Source organism: Eretmochelys imbricata, chromosome 6, assembly GCF_965152235.1.
Source record: "Eretmochelys imbricata isolate rEreImb1 chromosome 6, rEreImb1.hap1, whole genome shotgun sequence".
Taxonomy (NCBI): domain Eukaryota; kingdom Metazoa; phylum Chordata; order Testudines; family Cheloniidae; genus Eretmochelys; species Eretmochelys imbricata.
The window spans coordinates 51,563,761-51,580,495 of record NC_135577.1 but is presented as its reverse complement, the minus strand read 5'-3'; the positions used below and the strand labels follow the sequence as shown (position 1 = coordinate 51,580,495).

General features: G+C 38.7%; 1 protein-coding gene across 1 annotated transcript in view; it reads right to left on the bottom strand.

The window, feature by feature from the left end:
• Positions 1 to 5,741: 5,741 nt before the first annotated feature.
• CAT (catalase) overlaps positions 5,742 to 16,735 on the bottom strand; it is a 34,216-nt gene continuing 23,222 nt past the window's right edge. Inside the window, exons 9-13 of the mRNA XM_077818530.1 lie at positions 14,857 to 14,995; positions 10,888 to 11,021; positions 8,496 to 8,603; positions 7,050 to 7,136; positions 5,742 to 6,559 (exon numbers count right to left, since the gene is read on the bottom strand). Coding sequence (XP_077674656.1) covers positions 6,494 to 6,559; positions 7,050 to 7,136; positions 8,496 to 8,603; positions 10,888 to 11,021; positions 14,857 to 14,995 — 534 coding nt within the window. The 3' untranslated portion in view covers positions 5,742 to 6,493. The remainder of the gene's footprint in view (positions 6,560 to 7,049; positions 7,137 to 8,495; positions 8,604 to 10,887; positions 11,022 to 14,856; positions 14,996 to 16,735) is intronic.

The window sequence follows — 16,735 nt, the reverse complement described above, 5'->3', positions numbered from 1 at the left end:
GCTTGCTTACAAACCTTTATTTCAATTTTATGAAAGTCTCAATTTGGAAGAAAAAAATTAAGCTCTCGACCAATGAAAGTGCAGATTTTATGTAAATCCTTTAGAACATTACATAAAATGAGTATTAATCATGAACCTTGTATACACAATTGGGAGCAGAGTATGATCCAATCAAATTAGTGTGATGTAAAATGTGTATTAAAATGCCTACACTCATCAATCTAGGCCATCCTCCCCACAATAGAGCCTGCAATTATTTTAATTGAATTTTGTGAAAAAAAGTGGGAGGTATGTGGGTAAAACCACCATAACCACTGCAGTATTCACACACTTATGTAAATATGTGTTGTTAATAAAAATACTTTGCATTTATAGGCTGAAACACACTGTATGATAGCAGTGTGTGGTCAGCAATAGAATCCTGGAACCTTGACTCCTGTTCTCTTGTTTTCCATGAGACAGAAACCATTCCTCACTTTAAACTTACTACATTATCTGGGAAGTCATCTGGCTGCTCTGTGCCTCCATTTCCCTGTCTGTAATATGGGGGTAATACCTCACAGGGATATTGTGAAAATTAATGCATATAAAGAACACTGATGCTGAGATGAAATGCTGTAGAGAAGGACAAAGAATCATTCTCTCCAAAATGCTCTTCTGCGAACTCAATGACCAGTAGCGGGCAGCTCCATGCTCTTCATCAGCAGCAGCCCTTCCCTACGCAATCACCATCTCATTGTCCCTGTCTTCTCCAACCCCACCCATGAGAGCGATCTTCTCACTGACCCCAGCTAGTCTCTTTGCCTTTTCCCCCTCAGAGTCAGAGTTGCCATTTCACTGACCCTTTCACTTCTGTCTCTGCTGAAGCAGTAGCTGTCATGTCACTTATCCTCACTGTTCTCCCATGAAGTGGAAGATAGCATAGCACTGACAAACTCTTCTCCTGCCACTACCATCCCAGCACTGATACCCACCCATTAGAACACTGGGGTCTGCTATGTACTGGGGCTGTTTGGCCCAAAGATTTGGAAGTGGGGTTTATAGAGGAAAACAACTTATCCCACAGCAGAGTTGGTGCCATCCTTGGCACAGGAGAGCAACCAGCACTGTGCAAGCCTTATTGGCAGAGAGTGGGGCCTAGCCCACCAGACAGGTTAAACTCCACATCCTCACAGAGACTGCCATTAGCTCACAGTAGTACTTCAAGGTGATTAGTGACTTTATCCTCTATTCATTAGGCTAGAGATCATGACAGTGAGTGCAGCCCAGTGGTAGGGGTATTCTGCTGGGAGGAGGGAGACTCAGGTGCCAGTCCTCCTGCTCTACTGAACATTTAATTATTTGTAAAAAGTGGAAGAGACTCAAATTCAAATCTTTCCTCCGCATCAGGCAGAGGATCCTGAACTCAGCTCTCTCATTTCCTGGACGAATGCTCTAATCACTACACTAACAGTTCCAGGAGGACAGCACCTCCTCTGGTTGTTTTGTGTGGGTTTAGATGTGTTCAGAACGCATCTCCTGTATTAGGTTCCAAAGACAAGCGAGACAGGGGAATGTCCTGTTTGTGAATTCTGCTGGGGCTTAGGCACCAGTTAGACACCGAGCTTCTGGGCGGTGATAGGCCATGGCAGCTGTGTGCATGACCAGCCACTGAAATTTAGGAGCCATGGGGACTTTAATGGCAGAAAATTATGCATCTATAGACTTTAGGCACTTAACAGGGTTATGCAGCAGTTGTGTGTGGTTTTTGTGGGTGCCTAAATTTTGAGTTTTGTGGCCTAAGTCCCATTGTGAATTCTACCCCTAGACTCCAGTGTGATGCCAAAGTTTGTTTGTTGTAGCCTCTTCCCTGACTTCTTGGGGTATGTCTATGCTGGGGATGGGGGGAGGAGAGTAATAAAAAACCCTGAGGCCTCAAGTCTCTATAGACTCGGGCTTGCGCTGTAGTGCTGAAAATAGCAGTGTAGGTGTTCCCGATTGGGCTGTGAAACCTGGCAATGGGGGGGGTGGGCTTCAGAGCCTAGGCAGGATTATCTACACTATTTTTAGTGCTGTAGTATGAGCCTCACAAGCTTAAGATTCTAGACCTGGGCTCTGAGATTTGCTGCCAGGGGTTTTGTTTTGGGCAGTGTTGTCAGTTGGCATGTGTGTGCGCTCTCTCTGTATACTGCACCGCCTGTGAAGATAGCCGGCTCAGCAGACCTCAGTAGTACTGCTCAGAAAGACCAGACTCCATTTGATGGTGAAGGCACTTGGCCAGGTTTATTGCTGATCAAGCCTGGTACCAGTGCCTGATAGATTCTACAGGTACACAAATGCATGTATGCCTATGACACTGGACTCCACTCGGGCAGCAGTGGGACTTTCTGCTTCTCCCTAGGCTGGACAAAGGTGCCCCTCCTAGGATTTCTCTTTTATACATTGATCCAAACAAGTTACATCTTACACTTCTGACATGGTTAGTTACCAACCTTACACCTTGTACCTGCTGGTTCAAACAAAACATTTCCATCCATCATCCTGTCCTGCCCTCCACTCCTTGTTTTACAGGGCGGTCAGTGTATTCCTGAACTTTCTCCTACGATTGTATTTAGGTGGGGGTGTACCTGTACTAACCTTCTTGAATGTATAGATGAACACCCTGTGGCAACTACTTCTTAGGAGTGCTTGTGCTTTTGCAACGTTCAGTGCTTTTGCCAAGTTCATGTAACAGACAGTGAACTTAGAAGCAGGCATTTGCTTTATGATCAGGCCTGATTTTTCCTGACTTTGGTTCAAACCTCAGGCCTTAAGGCCCTATGCTCCAGGCTCTCTCTCCCTAGAGTACTTATAGACATTGCCTTAATTGCTCATTCTGGTCAAGATATGAGACCAGTGAGTTGTCTAGATGCACCACAACTAGAACTGATTTCCTGTGCAGATTTAATTGTAAACTTTCCCTCCTATGCAGCCAGCATGCAAACTCCCTTCCACAATGCCCTTCCTAAGCCAGGATTGCTATCCCTATCTACCTACTATTTATACAGGTTGCTTTTCTGCGCATAAAGGGAGCATAGAGTTTTGTTTGTATACGGAGCAGAAAGTAATGATTGAGAGAGTAAATTACTCTTCCTATAGTCTGCTTTTTTATTTGACAGTTAACAGTCAAAGAATGAAATGAGTAGTTGTAGAACTATAAAATAGTAATGGAAGAATAGTTGTTACCATGTGACCTCCCAAAAGGTTTCTTCTATCTGTGGGACACTGAATCCAGGTTTTTCTTAGAAAATGAGCTGCTATTGAAACAAAGGAGATTAAAAGTAAGTCTTCCCTGAAACAAGATTGAAAAGGTATGAGGAAAAACTGGGGGAAATCTGGAAAACATGTCAAAAACAACAATTCTCATATTCCAGGCATTAAGAGAAGGTTTAGAAGGTAAAAATATAATTTCTTTTCTTCAGCAAATGCTCCCACAGGCCCCCTCAGGTTTAAATCAAACCTTCCTCCATTTAATTATGGAGACAGTGCAGTGAATATGCTGAAAATGGTAAAGCCAGGGCTGTGATATTTAAGCTACTAAAATTCAATAATAAACTCCTAATAATGGATTGTCTTTTCTTTTGATATCTTATTGCAACATAAAATGTTAAATAAGATAACCTAGAACCAGAGACTCCACATCTCCTCACTCCCTCAAAAACACATCAAGTATGAAATTATAAATTTAACCTCAAGAGAACTTGAACAAGTGGTTCTGGTGAAACTTTTACATTAACCCCATCTTAATATTTTTGGAAAATCATCAGTTTATGTAAAACAATGAGCTGTATGAATTCAACCAGTGACGGTCAGAGAAAGGTGCAAGCAGAATACTGTGTCTATTAAAGAAAGATTGAGGGTTTCTTCCAGCTCCTGTTTTCATCAATGACAAAACTTTTATTGATCTAAATAGAAGAAGGATTGGCCAACTGCTTAGTAAATCCTCCCGAAATAATATGTAGTTTACAGACACAGTGTGGAATAATAGTTAGAACATGGAATAATAATCAAAACTCCTGGGTTCTATTCACAGCTCTGCCATTGTGTAATTTTGAAAAAGTCAATGGAATTTTTTTTTTCTGAAACTTCCATTAGTTTTGGGTTCCTCTGTGTATCCAACCTGAAACATTAAAGGCCTGAGAGTCAGAAATGCTTAATACCTGCAACTCCCATTTACCTCAGTCACTGTTTTTACAGTGTGTAAGGTCTACAGAGTGGCTTTTAGACAAGAAAAACTCAGCTCCTTGCAAGCTCTGCCTCACAGAGTTCCTGCTAATTCACTGCTGCCTACAAAATCAGAAGTGCTCTAGTTTAAGTCTCAGATGTGATAACGAGCACACTAGTGTTTTACCAATGATCTGAGACCTGAGATGTTTCTGAACTGTCTGCCCTAGTTTCCAGACACAAATACACAAGCACCCATTGATACACATTAAGAAAAGGATCCCATCCCTCACTGATTTTTCTTTCTATGGGGAATTTTCACTTATCTATTTTATAATGTTGAGTAAAGCCCAAATTAAAATGTAGTAACATGCCATGTTAACTTTAGTCATCTATGATAAAAGGGAAGTCTGGACATGCTTGCAGGTACTTGTTTGCTTTACAATGAAAGTTGAAAAAGTCCTGGTAAGGAAGATATGAAAGGGCTTTAATAGTTTTTGGGGAAAAAAGCGTTCTTCACCCTCAACCCTTGGAATCTTGAAACATAGCTTCATGTGCACAGCTTGGGTATTTTGTTTTGTTTTTAAACAGAGATCATTAGTAGTGGGCTGTTTGTAATCAACTCCTACATAACTGTTGTAGTTAATGCTTTAATTCTAGGCTGAGGAGCCACACTACCAAGACGTCAGAATATTTGGACTTTGCAACATATCCAGAGCAAAGCCAATTGTTGGGCTCTAAAATTCTTTCCACTGTCACTCATGGGTCATGTGATTCAAGTGCTGATAGGCAACACCTATGTCCAAGAAGGAAAGTATACACTACAACTCATTCCGAAGTGATGGTATTGTGGAACTGGTATCTGGATCATCATGTGCATGTGGTGGCCATTCACTAAGAAAGCAAGGAAAAGAGCCAGGAAGACCAGCTGACAGTCGCAGCTTCATTCCAGTATCTCCATGATTCTTGGTTTAACCGCTGTCCTCAGTGTTTTAAATGTAACAATTTCTACATAGTCCATGTTTAACAGAATCAGATTTAAAATATACTCAAAAAGGTTTGAAGATAATGCCACTATGTTACAGGAAACTGCTAAAAGTCCAAATTACATTTTGCAAACCAATATGGAACACCTTTAATCCTGAAAGATTCCAAAGTCTCTTGTAGAATTCCTCTGAGATAGAAGCTTTGGGCCTGGACCTGGGCCCAATTAAGTCAGTAATAAAATTCCAACTGACTTAAATGAAAACAGAATCGGGCCTTATTTATAGGAATCTTTTCATTCACCACTGAAATGTAGCCAGTTCTAGCTCTACAGGCTTTAGGGCTGGTAAGTAATATATCCAACTGAACCAGTAAAAGAGATTTACATAAACTTAAATAAATTAGCAGAGATGGTATCTGGCCATGGTAAAAATTGTGCTGGATTCTGAAAACTGTTTCCTTAATCTCCTGGACAACTAACATTTACTCAAAAGAATGTAGTTGGTAGCCGGTATGTTTAGTAACCATTATGTGCAGTTCAACTACTTATAGCCTAAAAAAAAAACAAAGCCACATTTGGTTAACTGCAAGCAATTTTATTGTAAAATCTAAACCGTAAATGATTAGAAACAAAATTACTACTTTCATCACTACCTCCCTTGCATAAAATATACCCAACCCAGTATCTTCCATAAGTAAACAAAACGAATTTTAGCCTTCAGTTGTTATTCCACCTGGATATGAATTAACTACTATCAGATACATTGTACTACAGGAAACTAGAGTTAAGCAAGAAAGTTACTGTATGTATATGGATTCCTTTACTACTTGCAATTTATTTATTTATTTTTAAAGTACTGTAATGCTCACATACTGGGCAATTTATTTTTGACAAAATCAGGTGAAGTTCTATCAACATGAACACCAAATTAGTTCACCTACATTGATAATCACAGTATTTATATAAGTTTTTTTCAGTTGTTTAGCCAGAAATTTGGGACCTTACCTCAAAAACCAATTGAAACACAATTTTTTCCATTTAAGTATTCTGAGTTTAATTTCCTAAACAAAAATAATTTTTAGCCTTAAAGAGAGATCTGCATAAAATCATTACCAGCCTAGAATACTGGTGTTACAAGGTACTAGATTATCAGAGTCAATCACTTTTGATTGCAGACATAAGAATAGACACGTATTATTGCATCAAGCCTGAAAGACATTTATATCTTGTGTGGACATCTGCTACATTTGTTACTGTCTGACAGCTTATTCTCCAGTTAGGTGGATGTAAAATCCACGGACGGACCAACTGCATGTAGCGCACAGTTTACAGGTTAGATCGTTCCTTTGCAGACATGCGAGATGTAGATCGTGTATACGTTCTAATCATATCCTAAAAGCAACATGAAATTAATTAGGCTATGTAAAACATACATTTAGGGCAAATTCTATTAAAAGAAGTTTCTTAAATTTGAACGCAGTCAAATCAACATTAAAGAAACTAACCGGTGCTCATTTAGTAAACAGCACAAGTGAAACATTTTGTTTAGTAACTGCCATTTTATCCCTTTCTCTTTATGCATTGTAGCAGATAAAGTTATTATGTGCTAAGCTAACTAGAGTATTAAGTGTATGCATGGACACCTTCTGAAATATAAAACCACTAAAATTCAGTCCTTGTAAAGCACCAACTAATTTGGACCAATTAGCATTGCAATTAATGGCGATTCTCTCATTGTATGATTATCAAAACACTGAATTATCCGCAAGTAAAAAAAAAACCCTCAAAATTATATTCCACCAAGGTAGAGAGTCATGAAACAAGCTAAGGTATTCAGCCAATCAAAGTCTTGTTAAGTAGAAAGAAGCCATCCTTAACATACCTGTTTGCCAGCTTCAGCATTGTATTTGTCCAGCAGAGCTTGAATACGGGCACCATAGTCAGGATGAACATCAGTGAAGTTTTTCACCTGAAATAGTATGGAAAATCACGGCTTGAACAGACAATTTCATTTCTCAGTTTCACATTCATACTTGGTTCTTGCCAATTCCAAAACCTGCCATCAATAGGCTATATTTAATAAGAATTATCAACAATTCCCCAAATCAAGCACCAGTTCATATCTAGACCAGGTAGCAAGGAGTGAATCATGGGAATTAAGTCACCTAGGACAACACCCTGATCTACTGCAAATTAAACAAACATTGCACAGGTGTTTTCCATTAGGGGGTGATGAAGCCATTCTTCTTCCTAGCACCATTAATGTTGTTCTCCTGGATATTTCAGCAGAGTTAAATTTTGAGGAACTTTTCATCCTTCAAATAAAACCTTTATGGCCTTGACCAAACAAGGGTGGTTGGTTTTTTGTTTGTTTGTTTTGAGTAAGATATCCCTATTTTAAACACTCAGTGCAAAGCACGTATGCAGTTTAATACCTTTAAAATTCTGTTAGCCTGCCCCACAACACAGGAAGCGCAAATCACTATACTTCCACATGTGTGTGTTGAAAGTGTCAGCTCATCATGCTGCCAGCTTTAGCATTCTCCTTTATAATTACCGGTATGTACAAAATTTGTTAATTCTTTACACTCTACTGGTCATTTGTTACATAAAAGAACAGATCAACAAGTATTCTCCAAAAATACAATTTCTGACCTTCTCTTTTCATCCCCAAACTGTTATATTTGCAAACTGCAATACTGTAAGACACCAGCAGAAGCTAGACTTAAGCTAACACAATAAAATGCTACAGTAAAAGTGGTTATCTGGCACTTTACCAACCAGAAAGTTCTGGAAACCAACATTTCTGATATCCATTAAAAGTCTGGTTGGTGTGGGGCCAGCAGGCCCCCTACCTGGCTCTGCGGGGCTCCCCAGATGAGGTACCATGTCCTTCCTCCTCCTAGGTGGAGGAACAGCCACTGGGGCTCTGTGAGCTACCTCCATCCCGAGCACTGGCTCCGCAGCTCCCACTAGCTGAGAACCGCGGCCAATGGGAGCTGCGGGGGCAGCGCCTGCGGGCAGAGGCAGTGCACAGAGCCGCCTGGCCACTCCTCTGCCTAGGAGCAGAAAGGATATGTTGCAGTTGCGGGGAGCTTCCCGAGGTGAGCACCGTCCAGATCCAGCATGCTAAAACCCCTTTAGTGCCCCTACCCCAAGCATCCTCCCACAACAAAACTCCCTCCCAGAGCCCACACCCCTAAGTCACATCCTGCACCCAAACTCACTCCCTCCATTGGTAATTATAACTCTTAGTTAACCACAATTTTTGACTAACCAGCACCCCCCATTCTCCCAAAGTGCCCGATAAAGCTTTTACTGTACTTACAGCTTTCTTCTGGATGAAATGCTGAGCATCTTTAAGATGGCTAGCAATGTTCTCACACAGTCTTTGGCGTTCATCTTCTTTCAGCACTTTGGTATAGAACACTCTCACCTTAGGATTGAAGTCAGTAGTTTAGTTTATGTAAGGCAAGGCCAGTTTTAATCTGATTCTATCAAAAGCTCCTCATTAACAGTAGTTAAACTGTTAAAGCTCAGGTCTTTAAACTATTGCAAGAAAGCATGAAATATTGGTTGGTATTTTCCCCAGCATAGTCCAACTGCTTCCCACCGTGATGTACAACTAAGTTTTTACATGAGGGAAGGAATAAGAAAGAGGCAAAGAGAATGACATGCTGCTGATGAAAGTAGCGGTTCCAAGTCAACATTAGATTAAAGATGCAGCCATTCTGCTTCCTAGAACCATTAACGCTATTCTGCTGGATAGTTTAGCAAAATTAAATTTTGAAATTTTACATCTGCTTTACAAGACAAGTCCATTTTAACAAATCAATTTTTAACTACTCTTCCAGTTTCTAAAATTAATATTGGACTATTTCAGGAAGTAATTTACAACTGTATCTTACAATTACATATTTCTCCTCTGACACTATCTATAAAAAAAGCTTATGAATGAGATTTGCAAATGTACTGGCAACACTGTTTCTAGCGTTACATCACAAATTCTGTGTTCACTGCTATTTGTTTAATTACTTTAATTATCTTATACATCAGTGTAATCCAGTTCTGTTGGAATTAACACAACGTGATACAAATGTTATAGTTTAGATATCTGCAGCAACTAATTACATCAAGCTCGGAAAAAAAAGAGCTAAATTCTGCATCTGGGTATTCGTGTTCAGGTTGGCCCAAAAAATTTACTATTTGCATTACTTAGTGTAAAGAAACATTTCTTAAAGGTTAACTGAAATGACAGTATTCTAAGGAAAGTGTGGTTCTTAAGAGTAGGGGAAGTGTTACCAAGATACCTAGAGAAAAGTGATAAAATGTGGAGAAAATATGTTTCTGGTAAAATATTGGACTTTATATTCTCTTGGTATCACGCTGCAATAAAACAGGTGACCCTCACTTTTGCAGGTGCAATTTTGCATGCAAAGAAATGTACATGAAAATTTGAACTGGTCATATCTGAGTTGAAGAAAGTGCTGTGGAAGAATGAGTTGTGAGGAACCACAGCATTTTCACTGGGCAGTCAAAGTCAACGCAGTCCTTGAAATTAGGGCTGTCAAACTATCAAAAAAATTAATCTTGATTAATTGCAAGATTTAAAAAGTTAATCTCAGTTAATCGCAGTTTTAATCGCATTGTTAAACAATAACAGAATACCAATTGAAAATTATAATAAAGGTATGGATGTTTCTATATTTAATATACTGATTTCAGTTACAACACAATACAAAGTGTACAGTACTCACTTTGCTTATTACAAATATTTGCACTATAAAGAATACAGTATTCTTCAATTCACCTCATAAAAGTACTGTAGTGAGATCTTTATCATGAAAGTGCACTTATAAAAGTAGACTTATTTTTTTATTACACAACTGCACTCAAAAACAAAACAATGTAAACCTTTAGAGCCTATAAGTCCACTCAGTCTCACTTCTTATTCAGCCAATCGCTAAGACAAACAAGTTTTTGTTTACATTTATGGAATTATAATGTTGCCCGCTTCTTATTTACAATGTCCCCTGAAAGTGAAAACAGATGTTCGCATGGCACTTTTGCAGCTGGCATTGCAAAGTATTTATGTGTCAAATATGCTAAATATTCATGCTTTGGCCGCCTTTCCAGAGGACATGCTTCCATGCTGATGACACTCACTAAAAAAAAATAATGCGTTAATTAAATTTGTGACTGAATTCCTTGAGGAAGAACTGTATGTCTCCTGCTCTGTGAGTTACCTGCATTCTGCCATATATTTCATGTTATAACAGCCTCAAATGATGGGCCAGCAAATAAACGAACCTATATTTGTAAGTTTCACTTTCACAATAGAAATCACACTATAGTACTTGTATGAGGTGAATTGAAAAATACAAATTCAAAAATATAAAGTGAGCACTGTACACTTTGTATTCTGTCTTGTAACTGAAATCAGTAAATTTGAAAATGTGGAAAACATCCAAAAATATTTATAAATTTCAACTGGTACTGTATTATTGTTTAACAGTTCAATTAATCACAATTTTTTTTAGTTAGTCGCATAAGTAATTAATTTGCAGCCCTACTTGAAATTAATTGGCATAAAGATCTTTCAAGGCCTCCTCAGAACTGGCCTTAAATTTAGGCTAGATGCTTCAAGGGAAAAACAACATCCAGATAACACAGTCAAATTCCAGAACAATGTTATAATAAGTCCTTTTCACACAGCATACCTGAGACACATTATCCTCATTTTCACTATTGAAGCGCTGCACATCATTGCATGCGACAGACATGCGGCTCTCCTTCAAACTGGGCTGATCTTCAGGACCAGTAAAACTGTTTGGATAATAATTTGGGGCACCACCTTTAAAAGAAAAGATCAAAATATCAGTCCTTTTAGTTTAGATTAGGAGACAGTGAAATTATAAAGCACCTTGAAGGAATATATTCAAACTGATTTAGATAATCCTTTTACCCGGTTATCATGCCTATATTTCCTTCGCTTTCTTTGTAAAACAGCTGCCAACACTTTGCCTCACACTCTTCAAAAGATACAGCTCAGCAGTTACAATGTTCTGCAGCCTCAAACCCATATCTGATATAGCTGGTCAAAACTTGGAATTTTGAACATTTGTTTTTGTTCTAAATCGGAACAAAAGCAAAATTTCCTGTGAAATGGAAATTCTGAAAAAATAAAATAGAATATTTCAAATATCAATCACATTAAGCACTATTACTACAGGTATCATGAAATAATGCACCTAAAAATATAAAAGTTAGTTTTAAAACAATTATTTCCATTTTTCTGAAATTAAGTTCTCAAACAAAAATTTCTAAATTTTGGAATGTTCGTGGGAAATTTAAAAAAAAAATAACAAAAAACCTACAACCCCCCCAGTTTTGTCAAAATGACATTTTCTGAAGGAAAACTTTCAACAAAAATTTTCGAACCAGCTCTAGTATCTGTATTTTGAGTCTGTATTTTGAGTCTGTATTTTGAGTCTGTAGTCTGTATTTTGAGTCTGTATTTTGAGTCTGTATTTTCCCCAATATCAGTACTAAGTCCCTTCTTAGACTATGTCTACGCTAGCACTTTTGTGAGTGAAACTTCTGTCTGCCAGGGGTGTGAAAAAACACACCCCTGACCAATGTAAGTTTCACCAACAAAAGCACGGGTGTGGAGACGCTCTCCCGCTGACATAGCTTCTATCACTCATTTGGGGTCATTTAATTATGCTAAAGGAAGAGATCTCTCCCGTTGGCATAGAGCAGCTACACAGGAGACCTTACAGTGACACAGCTGTAGTGATAAAGCTCTGCTGCTGTAAGGGCCGTAGTGCAGACATAGCCTTATTATCTCATGGATAACCATGAGCAAAGGAATTTTGTTTAAGGATTGATGAATCCTGTATGGTTTATCATGGACAACCTAAACAGTTTATAAATAGGCAGAGTTAAGTAATCTTAACTAAGATCCTATGAAATCAAAGTGTTTGACTCTGTTAATTAAAAGAAGCCAGTCAATCAAGGTAGAGTCTTGATGCAGGAAAATGAATGAAAATTAAGAATCTTACATTTAAATTAAATCCCATTATTTCTTGCAGTTTACCAAGGTTAGCTCATGTTTCCTTTCTAAGAATACATAGTCTAAATATTCTGGCTTTTAATAGGAGAAGCTGTTAATACCTTAAATTACAATACCATTTCACTATCCCATTAAAATTATTACAGGAAAAATTTAGGCAAATCCTTTGGCACTGCTTTTGTTAACTCCACCTCACCAACGATGCTGTCTAGGTGACATGTTGCAGAAGCAGTGCTGCATTGGGAGGCTGCTTCTCCTAGATGCTGTGCTGTGGCTTCTTTGCCTTGTCAGCTATCTTCTTGCTGCTGCTGCTTGCTTGTAAAGAGGTGAACTGTGCTGAACTGAGTGCTGCTGTTTACTCCCTCAGTTCAGAGAGATTTATTATCTCTCTGTAGAGGGAAGAAACCCCTCTTTTAGGGGCTTGGTTGCTTCAGATATCAGTTTGTCACACTTCAGTGCCTTAACACCTTTGTCTGATGATCTTAGTGTATACCTTCAGCTTACGAATATGCCATATGCTACCGAATATGTAGTAGGATTGTAATTCTTCAACTTTGTAGTTATTTTGCATTCGTCTTTGTGGTAGTAAATCAGCAGAACATCTTTAAGCATAGAATTTTAACTTTTTATTCAATACATTTATTGAGACATCCTTTGAACTCCACCAGGGCTCACAAGAAGTTGGAATTCCCTTTCAAATGAGTCCAAACACTATTTCCTCTGAGCTCTGAAAGTAATTTTTTGGAAAAATTACATAGTTCTTAAGAGTAGGGATGTAAAATGTTAACCAGTTAAGCATTAGTCTTACCAGTTACCCCGCCTTAACTGTTAACCCCCGCACTGGCCGGCGCAGTCGGATCAGCCCCAGCCGCGTGCAAGCCAGATGGGCCCCAGCCACACAACAGCCAGCCCTTTAATCAGTTAGCCATTTAAACAAAGTATTTTTTAGTAGTTTAAACAGTTAACTTTTTAAATGGTGATTACATCCCTACTTAAGAATGTCTTTGAACTTAAATGGTCATCACAGATGGTATTGTCTTTTTTTCTTACCATTCTTGGAGAGAAGGTTATTGTCTGAGTTTGGTAACTAGTTGCTTAAGCAATGCCAGATATTAACTGGAGAATTAGTTATCAATATTTTATATTAAAATGGCTTGTATTACTAACCAGTTATAGCATCAATGATCTTAATATATCTGTACATAAAATATCTCACAATTCACACAACCATGGAATCAGGCAGTTATTACATGATGGCTTGCATTTAGATGCAAAACTGCAAATATCTCAAAAACAATTGTATGCAATTTTAAGAATTTGAGAAGCAAAGGTTTTCTTTCACCTTAAACATGGAAAGGAGGGACGTAATTAATATCTTCTGTAAGATATTTCCCAATCACAAATATTCTCATTCAAATTTAAACCATGAAAACCTTGAGTGTTTACGTAAGAAATCAGTTTCAATAAGGATATTTCTAGAATTATTTTTGTGGGTTTAAACTAAGATTTTTCTTTGCAAAGAGGAGGAATAAGAAACCCACTTTCCCCCCTTGGTTTATAGTTCTGGTAACACATCCTAAGCGTTACTTCTTTTTGGAATTTTCTGAATAAGAACATCCTCACATTCTTTTATACAATTAGGATTTTTTTTCAAACAAACATCTTACAACATCTGTTGTCTTGAGATAAAGATAATATCTATAACAAACTGGTATCTTATACATGAAGGATGTGTTCTACTCTTTGATAAGGCACACATGTTGATTTGCCTTTTTGACCACATGGTTCCTAGACTTACAACCAGACAGCTGTAGTACATTTACAACTTGTAATTAAAGACTCCTATCAAATATTCTTTTAAGGCAAAAATCACTAAACACTGCAACATCTTTCAAAAATTATTTTAAAAAAATATAGAATATTAACACACAAAAAATATAAATTTGCATTCCACCAACTGTGTAAACACAACTAGAAGTTTTAGAGATGTATCACTCTGACACACAGGGGCCTTTCACATTGATAGAAAGGACTTTTTTAGCTTGAACATTTCATATAATTAAATAAGTAACTAAAAACATAAGCATGTAAGCTATTATTCTCCAAGCCTTGTATCTATGAAAACAATTGTAAGTACGTCTTTGGAATTCAATAAAGGTCCAAGTAACAGAAGAATAAATAACAACCATTTTTGCATCAATACTGAGGTCTATACCTACATCTCTGTGCATAAGTGATGAAAACTGATCAGATATTAACAATGGCATGCACTTAAATATTATGGATCCATGACTCTGAAAATTTAGAAGAGTCCTTATTAAGGAGCAGCTTCTGCATACGTCTACCACACTTGAATTAGGAAAAAAAAGGTAAAGCTCGTTATTTAGGAAACAATGTAAATGGAGCAGAATATGTTCAGTCTGTTACTGCTACAAAGACACTGAAAAGAGTATTTTAGTGTATCACTGCTTAGAGCAGTTTGTTTTCAACTACTCCTGCTAATTGATGGGCTGATTTTGTTCTGAAATGAACTATCTTCAAGATCAGACAAATCATTTTTAATGCCTATATACATAATGCAAATATATTACATTCAGAAATATTTTCAGGATACCTTGGTTGTCAGACACACACATAGGTCCATCTCTCTGATAGTTGGCCACACGAGTCCTATAGGGACAATTCACAGGTATTTGTAGGTAGTTGGGTCCTAAACGGTGTCGGTGAGTATCAGGATATGAGAAAAGACGACCCTAAAAATCACAATGACATGTTGTATATTCAACATTTTTTTATATTTAGTCAGAGTTTAAGGCCGGACGGGACCACCAGATGATCTAGTCTGAACTCCTGTATATCACAAGCAACCTAAATTAGACCAAAGTATTACAGATCACAGGAGACTAGAAATATTGTGTGTCACGGGCAGAGAATAGGAGGACTTAGATGTAACAATGCCTGAAGTCCCCACAATGGCAGGGAAATTAAGTGAGATATATTCTGATAATCCTGGAAAGTGACTAGCATCCCACCCTGCAGATGATGATCAAAACCTCCCACGGTCACTGCCAACCTGACGGGGGGGGGAGGGGGGGGGAATTCCTTCCCAACCCCACACAGGGCAATCAGTTTGACCCTGGTCATATTTTTCATGACCACCTTTTGAAACTAATCACTGAAATGAGCAGTTATGTAATGAAATGCACATTTTGCAACATGGAAATAATCATTTCATAATCCTTAATCCTCACAGATAAAATGTCAAAATGATAAGCTGTCCTGAACTTTCAAAGATTCTTTCTGAAATTCTGTGTGTGAGCGTGTGTGTGTCATAGCCCACCTATTTTTCTTTTATATTCCCATGACAATATTGCAGTGACTGTATTTTAATAAATGCCTCCTTACATAATACCAGAAACAAACCATTTACTGCTTTAGGAGCAGTAAATTTAGGATAAATTGGAGAGAGTCCAGCGAAGGGCAACAAAAATGATTAGGGGTCTGGAACACATGAGTTATGAGGAGAGGCTGAGGGAACTGGGATTGTTTAGTCTGCGGAAGAGAAGAATGAGGGGGGATTTGATAGCTGCTTTCAACTACCTGAGAGGTAGTTCCAGAGAGGATGGTTCTAGACTATTCTCAGTGGTGGAAGAGGACAGGACAAGGAGTAATGGTCTCAAGTTGCAGTGGGGGAGGTTTAGGTTGGATATTAGGAAAAACTTTTTCACTAGGAGTGTGGTGAAACACTGGAATGCGTTGCCTAGGGAGGTGGTGGAATCTCCTTCCTTAGAAGTTTTTAAGGTCAGGCTTGACAAAGCCCTGGCTGGGATGATTTAATTGGGGATGGGTCCTGCTTTTGAGCAGGCGGTTGGACTAGATGACCTCCTGAGGTCCCTTCCAATCCTGATATTCTATGATTCACTCCACCCAGAGGATTGCCCAAGCAACAGAAGGCTGGCATTCAATATGTTTTAGAGTGCTGTGTGGCCTTGTTCTTCCCTCCTCCACCACCCCACCTGGTGCTTCCCTCCTCCACCACCCCTCCCGGGCTATCTTGGCAGTTATTCCCCTACTTGTGTGATGAATAAATAAAGAATGCATGAATGTGAAGCAACAATGACTTTATTGCCTCTGCAAGTGTTGATCGAAGGGGGGAGGGGAAGGTGCTTAGCTTACAGGAAAGAAGAGTGAACCGGGGCGGGGGGAGGGAGGGTTGTTTCCATCAAGGAGAAAAAAACAGAACTTTCACACCGTAGCCTGGCCCGTCATGAAACTGGTTTTCAAAGCTTCTCTGATGTGCACCGCGCACTCCTGTACTCTAACTGCCCTGGTGTCTGGCTGCGCATAATCAGCGGCCAGGCGATTTGCCTCAACCTCCCACCCCGCCATAAACGTCTTCCCCTTACTCTCACAGATATTGTGGAGTGCACAGCAACCAGCAATAACAATGGAAATATTGGTTTTGCTGAGGTCTAAACGACTCAGTAAACTGC